The sequence below is a fragment of the Trachypithecus francoisi genome, unplaced genomic scaffold (genome assembly GCF_009764315.1).
Source record: "Trachypithecus francoisi isolate TF-2019V2 unplaced genomic scaffold, Tfra_2.0 Lachesis_group11, whole genome shotgun sequence".
Taxonomy (NCBI): Eukaryota; Metazoa; Chordata; class Mammalia; order Primates; family Cercopithecidae; genus Trachypithecus; species Trachypithecus francoisi.
This window is the reverse complement of record NW_022681456.1, coordinates 128,929,581-128,944,096: the sequence shown is the minus strand read 5'-3', so window position 1 is coordinate 128,944,096 and position 14,516 is coordinate 128,929,581. Positions and strand designations below refer to the sequence as shown.

At 54.7% G+C, this 14,516-nt stretch overlaps 1 protein-coding gene across 3 annotated transcripts in view; it reads left to right on the top strand.

Moving 5' to 3' along the window:
- The window catches only part of TEAD4 (TEA domain transcription factor 4), an 86,199-nt gene that overhangs the window by 50,288 nt on the left and 21,395 nt on the right, over window positions 1-14,516 (top strand). For 2 of the 3 annotated variants that reach the window (XM_033223197.1, XM_033223195.1), the window contains 5 exons: window positions 5,697-5,761; window positions 7,172-7,234; window positions 12,381-12,509; window positions 13,544-13,587; window positions 14,113-14,168. In XM_033223197.1, the coding sequence (XP_033079088.1) occupies window positions 5,697-5,761; window positions 7,172-7,234; window positions 12,381-12,509; window positions 13,544-13,587; window positions 14,113-14,168 (357 nt within the window). The remainder of the gene's footprint in view (window positions 1-5,696; window positions 5,762-7,171; window positions 7,235-12,380; window positions 12,510-13,543; window positions 13,588-14,112; window positions 14,169-14,516) is intronic. The other variant, XM_033223196.1, reaches the window with a different exon arrangement.

Genomic DNA, 14,516 nt, shown 5'->3' with positions numbered 1-14,516 from the left:
AATATATCATAACATCACTTTGTACCCCAGAAATACAGATTGAGCATCCCAAATCTGAAAATCCAAAATCTGAAATACTCCAAAGTTTGAACTTTTTTGAGTGCTGATGGATTTTAGGATTAGAAATGCTCAACTGGTAAGTATATAATGCAGGTAGCCCCCAAATTTGAAAAAACCCCGGATCTGAAACACTTCTTGTTCCAAGCAGGTTAGATAAGGGCTAGTCAACCAGTACGTACAGTTTTAAAAAGAAAGAAAGCCAGGTGTGGTGGCTCACACCTGTAATTCCAGCACTTTGGGAGGCCGAGGCAGGCAAATCACCTGAGGTCGGGAGTTTGAGACCACCCTGAGCAACATGGAGAAACCCTGTCTCTACTAAAAATACAAAATTAGCTGGGCGTGGTGGCGCATGCTTGTAATCCCAGCTACTTGGGAGGCTGAGGCAGGAGAATCACTTGAATCCGGGAGGCAGAGGTTGCAGAGGTTTGGTGAGCCAAGACTGCACTATTGCACTCCAGCCTGGGCAACAGAGTGAAACTCCGTCTCAAAAAAAAAAAAAAGATAAAAATAGAAAGAAAAAAATACAAAGATGGGCTGGGTGTGGTGGCTCATGCCTATAATCCGAGCACTTTGGGAGGCTGAGGTGGGCAGATTACTTGAGGTAAGAGGTTCAAGACCAGCCTGGCCAATATGGTAAAACCCTGTCTCTACTAAAAATACAAAAATTAGCCAGGCGTGGAGGTGTGTGCCTGTAATCCCAGCTACTTGGGAGGCTGAGGTGGGAGAATCACTGGAACCCGGGAGGCGGAGGTTGCGGTGAGCCAAGATCACACCAACCGCATTCCAGCCTGGGCAACAGCGAGACTCCATCTCAGAAAAACAAAACAAAACAAAAAAGAAGACGGCTGAGCCTGCCTTAGACCCCTTGGTGTGGCTCCTGTCCTGCCCGCTTCCTAGCCTCTCGCCCAGGGCTAAGATGGCCTTTCTAGCAGCAGAGCCCTGGAACCTTGTGGCAGAAGGTGAAGGTAGTTGTGGGGTGGTGGGCAGGGGTCCCTTGCAGAGGCTGAGTCCTCTGTGATGTTTGGGGTGAGGGTCTCAGCTGATGGGGGCCAAGGTCTCCCTACTGCTGCTCACTACAGGCTACGGAGGAAACAGCACTGTTACGGACGGTCCTGCCTGTTGAGAGGAGGTTCTATTAACTAAGCATCCTGGCTGGGCCAGGCCTCAGACCATATTCAAGCCCCTGAGCCAAGAGTCACACCTGGACAGTTAGTCCTAGCTCTGCTGTGGGTGATCTGGTGCAATTCTCTGGCAAGTAGGTATCATTACCTGCCCATTGCAGGGAGGAGGTGGATTTACTGTGAAGTTAATGAGGTTTACACGTTAGGACCCAGCACTTACACGGGCACCTTCCAAGTCCCTAAACTTAATTTTTGCTTCATTGAAGTAGAACTGACATACAACAGACTGTATATGCTTACAGTGGACAGTTTGATACATTTTGACAGATGGAGGCACCTGTGAAGCCATCACCACCATCAAGATAATGAATATGTCCATTGCCCCCAAAAGTTTTTAACCTAATTTTGTATTTCTTTCTTTGAGACGGAGTCTCACTCTGTCGCCCAGGCTGGAGTGCCGTGGCCGGATCTCAGCTCACTGCAAGCTCCGCCTCCCGGGTTTACGCCATTCTCCTGCCTCAGCCTCCCGAATAGCTGGGACTGCAGGCGCCTGCCACCTCGCCCGGCTAGTTTTTTGTATTTTTTTAGTAGAGACGGGGTTTCACCGTGTTAGCCAGGATGGTCTCGACCTCCTGACCTCATGATCCGCCCGTCTCGGCCTCCCAAAGTGCTGAGATTACAGGCTTGAGCCACCGCGCCCGGCCTCCCAATTTCTAAACGTCTTAGTCTTCACAGAAGTCTGGGTTTGCTCATGTACAGAAAAGTTCAATGAGACCAGGACAGGACAGCGCTTTGAAAGTTACGTCGGACTAATCAGCAGTATAAGGTTATTTGCGTGTATTTAACTCACTCCTTTGAGAAGACTAAAACAGTTACGGGACATCTGACCAGCATCTTAGCATTCATTCCTTTGTCATTCAGGCAGCAAGTATTTATTGAGTGCCTACAATGTGCAGGCAGTTTTCTAGGTGTTCGGTATAAAAAGGTGAATAAATAGACCAAAAATCCCTATTCACATGGACTGTGGTTCTGATGGGGGTGGGGGCACAGACGGTACTCAAATAAGTTGGATTATGTGTTATGCTAGAGATTATGTGTTATGCTGTGGAGAAAAGGAAAGGCGGTGGGTGCCAGGGTGGGCAGGTAGAGTATGACTTCAGCCCTCAGTGGGATGGTCAGGGAAGAGAGAGCAGCACCCGAGGGGTGCAGGTGGTGTGGGACTCTGGGGCAGAGTGTTCCCTGGAGGAGAAACAGGAAGCACAAGGACCTTGGTGGGGCAGGTGTGGGCCTGGTGCATTCCAGGACAGTAAGAAGTTTAGGATGGAGCCGGTAGACTAGATCAGAGAGGTGACTGAACTGGGGTGGCCAGATCCTGCAGGGGTTTCCGTGCCATTGTAGGGACTTGGACATCATTAGTCTGGGGCAGATGGAAGCCATTGGAGGGCTTCTGAGTTTCGATAGGGGCTGCAGCTGCTGTGTTGAGCAGACTGGGAGTAGGGAATACACGTGGACGGTGATGATCCTAATGCAAGCCAGAGATGACGGGAGCTTGGACCCTGGAAGGTGCGGTGCTGCACAGTGGCTGAATGAATTCTGGATATGTTTTGGAAGTCACACCAGACTCATTCATTCGTTCAACGAGTAGGTGCCAGGTACTGGAGATGCAGACTTGAACGGATGCATAGTCTCTTCCTCTGAGCTGTTGAGAGGCTAACAAGGAAAGACAGACATGGAAAACTGATGAGCACATGATAACCTGTGTGCAAGGCACGGGCCGGAGGAGCAACCAAGAACTGTATCCCAGATGGTCTGCCATCCCCATCCCTCCTGCTACACCATCACCCACTTCGCAGCTCTTGGGAACCTCTCTTCCTCCCTCATGCTTTTCCTTGCTCGCAGACTAGTCTCTGAATTGGGTTACTTACTTGGGCCTAGAGCATGTTCATTTTACAGAAAAGGAAACTGAGCCACACAGTGTTCTCACTGAGCCAGCGTTGAAGTCTGTTTCCTACATTTGTAGAAATTTGAAAAAATCTGCAGGAAAAACCTTAAAGGAACTAGATTTAAGAAGAGAAGGCTGGCCGGGCGCGGTGGCTCAGGCCTGTCATCCCAGCACTTTGGGAGACCGAGGCGGGCGGATCACCAGGTCAGGAGATCGAGACCATCCTGGCTAACACGGTGAAACCCCGTCTCTACTAAAAATACAAAAAAAATTAGCCGAGCATGGTGGCGGGCGCCTGTAGTCCCAGCTACTCGGGAGGCTGCGGCAGGAGAATGGCGTAAACCCAGGAGGCAGAGCTTGCAGTGAGCTAAGATCACGCCACTGCACTCCAGCCCGGGGGACAGAGCGAGACTCCGTCTCTTTTTTTTTTTTTTGAGACGGAGTCTCGCTCTGTCTTCCGGGCTGGAGTGCAGTGGCCGGATCTCAGCTCACTGCAAGCTCCGCCTCCTGGGTTTAAGCCATTCTCCTGCCTCAGCCTCCCAAGTAGCTGGGACTACAGGCGCCAGCCACCTCGCCCGGCTAGCTTTTTTTTTTTGTATTTTTTAGTAGAGACAGGGTTTCACCGTGTTAGCCAGGATGGTCTCGAACTCCTGACCTCGTGATCCGCCCGTCTCGGCCTCCCAAAGTGCTGGGATTACAGGCTTGAGCCACCGCGCCCGGCCGAGACTCCGTCTCTTTAAAAAAAAAAAAAAAAAAAGAAAAAGAAGAGAAGGCTGAGTGAAGGTCCTTAAAGGGAAGAGACTTACCGTGCTCCCAAAACTCATTTGTGGAGCTGCCAGGCTCTAGCCTGGCTCGCCAGCTTGCAGGTCTGTGGCCCTAATTCATTCACCCACTGGTGGCAACTTACACCCTAGATGCTGCACGGGTGGCTTTAGTTAGACCTAGGGTAGACCTGTCAACCGTTCACTGGACCGCCAAAGCCTTTCCCTAGAACACTTTGAGAGGAGACATCTTGTGGACCCAGGGTTTTAGGTGCAGAACAGCCCACAGACAATGTCCCCAGACTCCGATTCTCCCCTCCCTCCTTCCTCTGACACAGGCAAACCTTTTCTGGCAGACAGTACCTCTGGAGAGTAGCCTCTTAATTTGGCCTTGGCATTGGGTAAAGGTCAGCTGGGGGGTCAGCTTGGCCTTGGCCGTGCACTCTGGTTACAACCCAGGTGGCAGGCAGCCCACTCCCCTCACCTCCCCCCCCATCAGCAGCTGCCTCCTGTGGACAGCCGCAAGCCCTCCAGGCTCCGCAGGATGGGGCGGGCTGGCAGCTGCTTCCTCCGATCCCCGCACTCAAACCCTCTTGCTCTGCCTCTCCTCACCCGCTGCTTTTCTGTGTGGTCTAACGCTACCCAGAGGTCAAGGGCTTGCGTGACCACCCAGCCCGAACTGGCCCCTGGTCCTGTGAACACGCCCCTGTCCGTAGCACCCATGGATTCCGTCGTGTGGGCACATGCCACTCCTGAACTAGGGGACGCTGTGAGATGAGGAACCCCTTTCCATCATCTTTGTCAATACTGGAAGCCATGGACGCTCTTTGGGGTTTTCCAGGATGCTTCAGGCACAGCGGCAGTCCCTCGGGGGCTGGACCCATGGGGAGTGCTCAGCCTTCCTTGTTGAGGGCTCCGAGTCAGCCATGGGGCTGCACATGTGTACTGACTGGCTTTTCTTTTTTTTTTTTGAGGCGGTGTCTCGCTCTGTCGCCCGGACTGGAGTGCAGTGGCCGGATCTCAGCTCACTGCAAGCTCCGCCTCCCGGGTTCACGCCATTCTCCTGCCTCAGCCTCCCGAGCAGCTGGGACTACAGGCGCCCGCCACCTTGCCCAGCTAGTTTTTTGTATTTTTAGTAGAGACGGGGTTTCACCGTGTTAGCCAGGATGGTCTCGATCTCCTGACCTCGTGATCCGCCCGTCTCGGCCTCCCAAAGTGCTGGGATCCCAGGCTTGAGTCACCGCGCTCGGCCGACTGGCTTTTCTTTATGAGCGAACAGGCTCAGGCCTCCTCTCCGGGTCGCTAAGTGTCTCCAGCAGTGGCACCCCCCCATGCTTGCTGCTGCCTGCAGACAGGACAAGAAGTCTGGACGCTCCTACTCGTTTACAGAGGCGGAGGGCACGGTGGCAGTCACACAGGGCAAGGCCGAGGGCCGGGCACCTCCCTGGAGCCTCCCAAGTGTGAAGAAGGCCCCAGGAGAAAGTGTGGGGAGTGGGGAGGAGGTGGCCAGCGCTGAGGAACGGTGCCGGGGGCCAAGGGAGGCTCTGGAACTTAGGCTGTGTGCGGTTGGTGGCCGTGGGCCCTGTGAACCTTGTTGTCCGGTTTCAGCCTCCACAGTGAGGCCTTGTCTTCCTCTTGCTGCTGGGAGGTCCCTGTGATCCAGAGAGGGAACCCACAGAATCCTCACCCCACAGATCTGCTTGGGATGGGCAGAGAGGGACGGTAGGGCTCCTCCCCCGCAGAAGGTGCCCCGCACCCCCTCGCCCTTCCAGCCTTTTGTCCTCTGCTGAGAGGCTGCTGGTGTCTCTGCAGGTCGGAACGAGCTGATTGCCCGCTACATCAAGCTCCGGACAGGGAAGACCCGCACCAGGAAGCAGGTGGGCCTCAAGAGACGGGTCGGGGTCCCAGGGGTGGTACCCCAGCACCAGCCTGCTCCCAAGGTGGGCCAGGCCCTCCCAGGACCAGACGCAGGCTTTCAAGGGGCGGCAGCTCTGGATGAGTTATCTCTGTTGGGCGTGTCACGGGTGCTCCAGTTTTCTTTTTCTTTTTTTTTTCCTGAGACGGGGTTTCACTCGTGTTGCCCAGACTGGAGTGCAGTGACGCGATCTCAGCTCACCGCAACCTCCGCCTCATGGGTTCAAGCCATTCTCCTGCCTCAGCCTCCAGAATAGCTGGGGTTATAGTCACCCGCCACCACGCCCAGCTAATTTTTTGTATTTTTAGTAGAGACGGGGTTTCACCATGTTGGCCAGGATGGTCTCGAATTCCTGACCTCATGTAATCCACCCACCTCGGCCTCCCAAAGTGGTGGGATTACAGGCGTGGGATTTTTTTTTTTTTTTTTTTTTTTTTTTGAGACGGAGTCTCGCTCTGTCGCCCAGGCTGGAGTGCAGTGGCGCGATCTCGGCTCACTGCAAGCTCCGCCTGCCGGGTTCCCGCCATTCTCCCGCCTCAGCCTCCGAGTAGCTGGGACTACAGGCGCCCGCCACCGCGCCCGGCTAGTTTTTTGTATTTTTAGTAGAGACGGGGTTTCACGGTGTTAGCCAGGAGGGTCTCGATCTCCTGACCTTGTGATCCACCTGCCTCGGACTCCCAAAGTGCTGGGATTACAGGCTTGAACCACCGCGCCCGGCCAACAGGCGTGGGATTACATGCCTGGCTGGGTGGTCCAGTTTTCTTGGGGTCCCTGCTGTCATCACTTAGGAGGAAACTCCTCCCCTCTCTGGAGAGTCAACAGCCCCCTCTTATCCTTCTCCAGGACACCAGGACAGACAGTAAAATATTGGCACTACTTCTTTTTTTTTTTGAGACAGAGTCCCGCTCTGTTGCCCAGGCTGGAGTGCAGTGATGCGATCTCCACTCACTGCAACCTCTGCCACCTGGGTTCAAGCAATTCTCCTACCTCAGTCTTCCAAGTAGCTGGGATTACAGGGATGCACCACCACACCCAGCTAATTTTTGTGGTTTTAGTAGAAATGGAGTTTCACTATGTTGGCCGGGCTGGTCTCGAACTCCTGACCTCAAATGATCCACCTGCTTTAGCCTCCCAAAGCAGGTGTGCGCCACTGCTCCCTGCTGGCACTGCGCTTTTGCAATATTGCCAGCTTCTGGATTAGCTGGTCAAGGCAGGACTGAGGGCCGACTAGTTGACCCTTTCATTCATTCATTCATTTGGTCCACAGATGTGGATTGAGGGCTGTGGAGGGCGAGGGTCCGGAAGCCAGAAGCCAGGCTGGGAACACAGGTTGTTGGGAGGTAGAGACAGGAGCCCTCTCTCCCTGCCACAGGTTTCCAGCCACATCCAGGTGCTGGCTCGTCGCAAAGCTCGCGAGATCCAGGCCAAGCTAAAGGTAAGGAAACTGCAGTGTTGGGGGCTGGAGGGGCCAGGAGTGGTGGCTTTCTCCAGCAGTATGCCTTCCCTTTGGGGTCAGGGCGTGGCTGCTGGTGTGTGAGTCAGTGTGCTTCTCTCTGTTGAGGAAAGCCAGATTGGGCCTGTAACCTGTCTCCCATCCGCACAAGAGGGCCAAGTGGTGGACGCCTGGCTCCCCACACCCTGGGAGCTACAGGCCAGGCTCCTGCTAGGATCTCCCCTCGCTGGCTCCTGCTTAGAGAGGCTCACATGGCCCAGAGTAGCCGGATCACCCGCCAGCCCTCATTTCTTGAGGGTGCTTTAGTGCCCTCAACCAGAGCATGCAGAGCAGCAGGGGGAGGGGGGGCACCTGCTGTGGGGTGGGGGTGGCGTTTATGGTACTGTGGGAGCTGGGGAATCCTTCCTGCTTCCTGCTCTGTGGGACTGGGGGTTCCTTTCCTTCCCTGGGTCAGCCTCGTCTTGCAGGGCCTCTGCTCGTAGGTGACAGCTCTGGGGGGCCTGATGTTGCGGCATTCCCCTCGGGGTAGCCCTGCTCCCCACAGGAGTCAGGCCTCTGGGACCCTGGAACCAGGGGCCTTTGGGTGAACACTAGGAGGGAGTGAGCTCTCCATCAGGGAGACGATGACCACAGAGCCTGCACAGCCAGTTGGTGGGAAGATCTGACATTTGAGGCATTAAGTCTAGACCATTTATAAACATTTTATTGATGTATTTTTAGAGACAGGATCTCCGTCACCCACGCTGGGTGCAGTGACGCAATCATAGCTCACGGCCGCGTTGACCTCGTAAGCTCCAACCATCCTCCCACCTCAGCCTCCTGAGTATCTGGGACCACAGGCAAGTGCCACTGCACGGCCATTTTTTTCTATTTTTTAACAGAGACGGAGTCTCCCTATTTTGCCTGAGAGGTCTGTAAACCTTTGGGCTCAAGAGATCCTCTTGCCTTGGCCTCTCAAAGTGCTGAAATTATAGGCATGAGCCACTGGGCCCAGCCTGCAAACATTTTTTTTTAAAGCAACGTAGCCCCTTTTCTTTTTTTCTCCTAACAAAATATCACCCTGATGTGTTATCAGAGGAGCTGTTCTGGTCAAAGCTAGGTTGGCAAGGCTCCTCTCTGCCCATGAATCCTTTCCTACCTCATGACCCTTGAACTCTAGGGGACCTCAGAACCCAGTTTAAAAGCTACTGGGAGGTCAGGCATGATGTGGCTCATACCTGTAAGCACTTTAGGAGGCCAAGGTGGGCGGATCACTTGAGGTCAGGAGTTCGAGACCAGCCTGGCCAACATGGTGAAACCCTGTCTGTACTAAAAATATAAAAATTAGCCAGGTGTGATGGCGCACACTTGTAATCCCAGCTACTGGAGAGGCTAAGGTAGGAGAATCGTTTGAACCTGGGAAGCGGAGCTTGCAGTGAGCCAAGTTAGTGCCACTGTACTCCAACCTGGGCAACAGAGTGAGATTCCATCTCAAAAAAAGCCACTGGGCTAGCTGGGCACGCACGCCTGTAATCCCAGCTACTTGGAGGTTGAGGCCAGGAGTTGGAGTCTGCAGTGAGCTGTGATTGCACCTGTGACTGGCCCCTTCAGCCTGGGCAACATCGTGAGACCCCGTCTCTAAAAATATTTTTTATGTTAAAGAAAAGCCACTGAATTAGATGACCTTGAAGGTCCCGTCTGGCCCTGGCAGTTCATGATCCTGACACTGGAATCTCAGAATGAGTGGGTGGGAACCACAGACCTTTCTGCCTCCTAGGAAGCCACACCCCACTGCCCACTCAGTTCCATTCCTCCTGCCATCAGCCCAGCTGTTCCCCAAGCCCCACAGCTGTGGCCTGGCACCTCGCTCCTTTTTCCCTGGGACAGCTGACCAGCCCTCAGCTGTTGCTCCCTGCCTCTCAGCCTGGCTCGTGTACCCTGGAAGCACCCACAGCCATGGAGCCTAGCCCTGTTCCCTGTTTCCCCTCTTCTGTCCGCCTCTGACTCACCAGGACCCCGCAGATGACCACGGTGAACAGGCTTCCCACTGCTGCGTTTAGGGCAATCCGTTGGGGGCCAGCTGTGAGGCCCAAATTTGCCTCAGGGAATTATATTCATCCTTGTCCACAGGTTCTGACTTGGGGCCTTCAGTGGATGGCTGGACAGACACCAAGGGGAGCCATAAACTCCTTAAAATATGCAAATTTTCATGTATATGTGAGTTTCCTTGGAGAGATTGCTGTGAGGATTTTGTCATATTCTCAAAGAATCTAGAACCCAAAGTGATTAAGCTCTGGGTTAGAGAGTGATCCGGTAGAAATCCCTGAGTGAGAGGCTGGGTCGTAGGCCTGGCTCTGCCCCATGGCCGTGGGTACTTGGGCAAAGTCACTGGGACCTCCTGGAGCTCCGTTCAGTTTCCTCATCTGTAAAGTGACAGACGAGCAAGGTGATATCCAAGTGCCCCTCCCGGCCCCAGTTAGTGGCTCCCTGGCTCCATTGCCCGGCCACTGCTGTCGCTCCCCATCAGGTCCTTCCCACTTCCTCCTGACCCCTGCCCTACCCTGCTTAGGCCGTGGTTTCCTGAGCCCCAGTCGTTAGTTTAGATCAAGTATCCAGGAAGGCAGGCACTGAGCAGGTGCAGCCCCGGACTCATGATGCAGTTAAGTGCAGAGGTCTGTGGGCTTGCGGGGGTGCGCCTGCCAAGTCCCTCATGCCCTTCTGTGGGGAGAGGCCGGGGGCTGGCCTGGGCGCTTTCCTCCTGAAAATTGCAAGCGCCCCTGGATGAGTCACACCCTTAGACTTACTAGTTAGCTCCCTCTTTGGTTATCAGAGACAACCTCTGAGAGCAAAGCCCAAGTTTGGCCCCAAAAGGACAGTGGGGAGGAGGCCAGGAAGGACCAGGGGCAAACCTCATCTATTTCACTGCTTTGTCCACGTTGACAATGACCCAGTCCTCAGAACATTTCCCCACTCCCCACCGCCCTCTATGATGCGTCTCCCCCGACCCCTTCATTTGCACGGCCCCCTGTGTGCCTATCTGGACCAAGCTCACCTGGCCATCCTCACCACTCTCAGCACCCTAGTCACCCAAATTCTCGGAGCCTCAGTTTCTTCATCTTAAAGATCCTACTAGTCCTGCCAGTCTCATGGGACGCAGTGAAGTCGTGTTCTTGAAAACCTTCTGTGGGCTGCCTCGTGCCACATGGGTGAAATGGTCGCCTTGAGAGGCTGAGTGGAAGGGCCTGCTGTGTTCTGGCTCCACACCTGCACGGCACCAGGACGGCAGGGGAGCACTAAGGCTCTCTGAGCCTCTGGGCTGTGGTGCTGCCCGCCTCATGGAGCTGCAGTGTGGACCGTGTGGAGGCATCCCTCGGAAGAGCTTGTGAGGTACAAGGCTTGCCGTTGCTTCTCAGCTTCTGTTTTAACTTTATTTTTTAGAGACTCCCACTCTGTCGCCCAGGCTGGAGTGCATTAGTGCTGTCACAGCTCACTGCAGCCTCAACCTCCTGGGCTGAGGTGATCCTCCTGCCTCAGCCTCCCAAGTGGTTGGGAGGTTCTCAACCTTTGTATCACTTAAGGGAGATCCAGATCTACCAAGTTAATTATTATTAGTTATTCAATAATGGTTTTATCTTTCTCATTAAAAAAAAATTCATGGCTGGGGGCAGTCGCTCAGGCCTATAATCCCAGCACTGGGCAGTCGAGGCGGGAGGATCACTTGAAGCCAGGAGTTTGAGACCAGCCTGGGCTAATGAGATGCTGTCTGAAAAAAAAATAATAATCATAAAGATATTTATTTATGTATTTATTTAGACAGATTCTTGGTCTGTTGCCCAGGCTGGAGTGCAGTGGTGCAATCTCAGCTCACTGCAATCCCTGTTTTCCAGGTTTAAGCCATCCTCCCACCTCAGCTCCTTGAGTAGCTTGGCCAAAGGCACACACCACCAGACCTGGCTAAGTTTTGTATTTTTTGTAGAGACAGGTTTCGCCAAGTTGCTCAGGCTGGCCTTGAACTCCAACCTCAGCCTCTCCAGGTGCTGGGATCACAGGCATGAGCCACCGCTTCCGGCCAGATATCAAATTTCTAATCAGAGCTCCTGAGTTGACTCAGTCGAGCCATTTAGCCCTGATAAAGCTGCAGACAGTGAATGATACTTGCTGTTCCAGACTATGTGTGTGTGGTCTTTTGGGATAATCCCTGCTGGGTACAGTAACGCATGCCTGTGGTCCCAGCTACTCAGGAGGCTGAGATGGGTAGATCATTGGAGCTCAGGAGTTTGAAGCTGTAGTGAGCCACAGTTGTGCAGTACTCCAGCCTGTGTGACAGAGCGAGACCCTGTCTCTGGAAAAAAAAAAAAAAAAAAAAAACACACAATTTCCATTAGGCTTCTTGAAATAGGAAAAGTTGTGTCATTGGTTTTGAAGACCTTTGGAATTCAGGCACTCAGGATGGAAAACACTGGCTTATACGAATATAACAAACGATTACTATTGTTACCCGTGCCATCCACGTGGCTTTCCCTGTGTGCTTATTTGTTCCGGGCCTATTCAGGGTGAACCCATCCTCTGGGGTCTTAGAGCCTTTGAAGGGCAGACAGTGGGTATTTACCTTCTGATACGCGAAAGATGGGTGAGTCCCAGGTGCCTGCAGTGCCCAGGGAGATCCTTAGGGCAGGACCGAGGCAGGTAGAGCCACAGGAGATGGTCTCTTGCCTCCAGACAGCCTGTGTGGCCAGGGACGATGCTTCCTGTGCACTTGAGTCAGGATCCAGTGGATATTTATGCTTCGTTTTCACAAGACAGGTGCTGAGCTGGGCACCCGTGGTAGAGAGGTGAGCAAAGCATAGAAGACCCTTGTTCTCGAGGTGGCCCCATCATTAATAAAATGACAGATAATGTCTCTCTAAGCTCTGAAGAAATAAGCAGGGCAAGTATCATGTCCCTTTGACAGGTGAGGAAACTGACCAGAGAAACCAGGTGACTTTCTCAGTTGTAAAACAAGTTAATAGCATGGCGCAGACTTAACACCTGGTCCCCCAGCTCTGGCCACTGGCAGTGAGACAGATTCCCTGACCCCAGAGCCAGACCCGCCTGGCCTCAGCCTGACTAGTGACCCTGCTGAGGTCCTCCCTTGCAATGTCTCCCCCAGGACCAGGCAGCTAAGGACAAGGCCCTGCAGAGCATGGCTGCCATGTCGTCTGCACAGATCATCTCCGCCACGGCCTTCCACAGTAGCATGGCCCTCGCCCGGGGCCCCGGCCGCCCAGCAGTCTCAGGGGTAAGTGGGCTGCCGAGAGCCGGAGGCCAGGCCAGCCCTCTCCTCCTCCCTCCTCCCTGTTCAGAAGAACCAGAAGCATTGGCCAGCCCAGGTTTCTCTCGCCTGAGTCCTGTTGGCCAGGGCAGTCAGGGAAGGAGGGAACAAGACCAAGGAGCCACACAAGTCCCAGCTTGGCTGCTACTGGGATGCCTTTCTTTGGGTCCTCAACAGTGACTGCAGACTTTTCACAAGGGGGAAATGGGAGCTTCCGGGAGCTGACCAACTGGTAGCTCTGCCAAGTTGGCCCAATTTACAGATGAGGAAGCTGAAGCCAAGGTGGCTGAGCTGAAGCCTGAGACCAGCATGTCCCTGGGCAGCCCGTGCCATGCAGCCTCCTTCCTGCCCTCCTGCCAGGTGGAGAGCTGGTGCCCAAGAACAAACCCCTGGTCAGATTTTAAATTTCCCAGCCATGACCATGTTGGCCACACTCTCAGAATGATCCAGAAAAGCCGCTTTTCAGAGCTGTCTCCTCGGAGGGGTTTCTTGGCTCCAGGGACTTAATGGGTCTTCAAGGCCCCTGCAGCACCACCCTAGGTATGTGGGGAAGGGCAGTGCCAGGCCACAGCAGTTTTCAAAGTGTGTCCCAGAGAGCACTAGTCCCTCCGCATGTTGAACAGATAGGACACGGTGGCTCTGTGGGTACGTTCGGGACCCTTGGCACTAAGCGGGTTCTTGGCACTGGGACTTTGCTGAGCCTTAGGTCTGCACGGTGACTCTGCAGGGGGTTGCCCTGTGCCGCGTGGACCACACCTGGGTGCTTTTCCCGTGGAGCCCCTCATCCACAGGGCCCCTCATCCACAGGGCCTGAGAGCCCCCGGAACACACTCTGGGGGTGCTGCTGTGGCCTTAGCATTCACTAGCTAGGCGAGGGCGAGGGCTCCAGCCTCTCCTCCCAGTGGAGGCCCTGCCCTGTCCCACCCCCACCCCCACCCCCATGCCACAGGGCCCTGGGTGCACCTGGGGCCATGCTGATTCCATGCCTTTTGCCTCCTCAGTTTTGGCAAGGAGCTTTGCCAGGCCAAGCCGGAACATCCCATGAGTGAGTATGGCCTGCTTTCTGCTGCCAGTTGCTCCCTGAACTGAACCTGAACTCATAAACTCATGACATTGAGCCTGGGCCCCAGGGTGTGTTGGGGCTGCTGCTGGGGTCCGCCTGTCAGGATGGCTTTGAGCTCAGGGATTGGGCTCTCCTACTCTCAGGCATCACTGGGCTCATCTGTGATGTCCACACCCTAGGGTGGTATTTGCCAACACTCCAGTCTGTCCAGGGTGTAGTCAGGGCCAGAGCTGAGGTCCCCCGGGGGAGGAGGCTGGGAGTCAGACCTCTGGCTGGCGTGGGAGGAAGAAAGGGAGTGGTGGATTTCTTCATCAGACACGCGGTGTCTGTGACCCACCACGAAACCCAAGGGGGTCGGCAGGGGCAGGAGTAGGAGGCCAAGGCCCATCAGGACCACTGAAATCCAGACCATCAGGACCTACCACACAGAGACCACTGGACCCAGTGCAGGGATCCGTGGTGGCAGCCTGCCCGAGGCTCACACCTCCCCTCTTCTCTCTCCCGCAGTGTGAAGCCTTTCTCTCAGCAAACCTATGCTGTCCAGCCTCCACTGCCTCTGCCAGGTGGGTGAGCGCTGCGTGTCTCCCTTGCCATCCATCGCAGGTGTGCGGCTCCTGCCTCTGGGTCCGGGCCCCTGCATGTCCCTGTTAGATGCTGCCCCATCACACGCTCCGACCACACATCCTGGTCCCTGGCCACACCCCATTCCTTGCCCCCAGCAAGCACACCTCAGCCGTGTGCCAAGCCCCTTCGTGCCCTTCAGGTTGCCTTGTTCCTGTCGCCTCCCAGCTGTGCTCAGGGCTTGTGGGGCACATGCCTTCCAAGGGCAGTGCCTGTGCGTGGGTGGCTGCCCCACTGGGCCTACCTTGTTACTGCAGTGTGCCTTGCACACTGGCTTCTGGGAGGGCTGA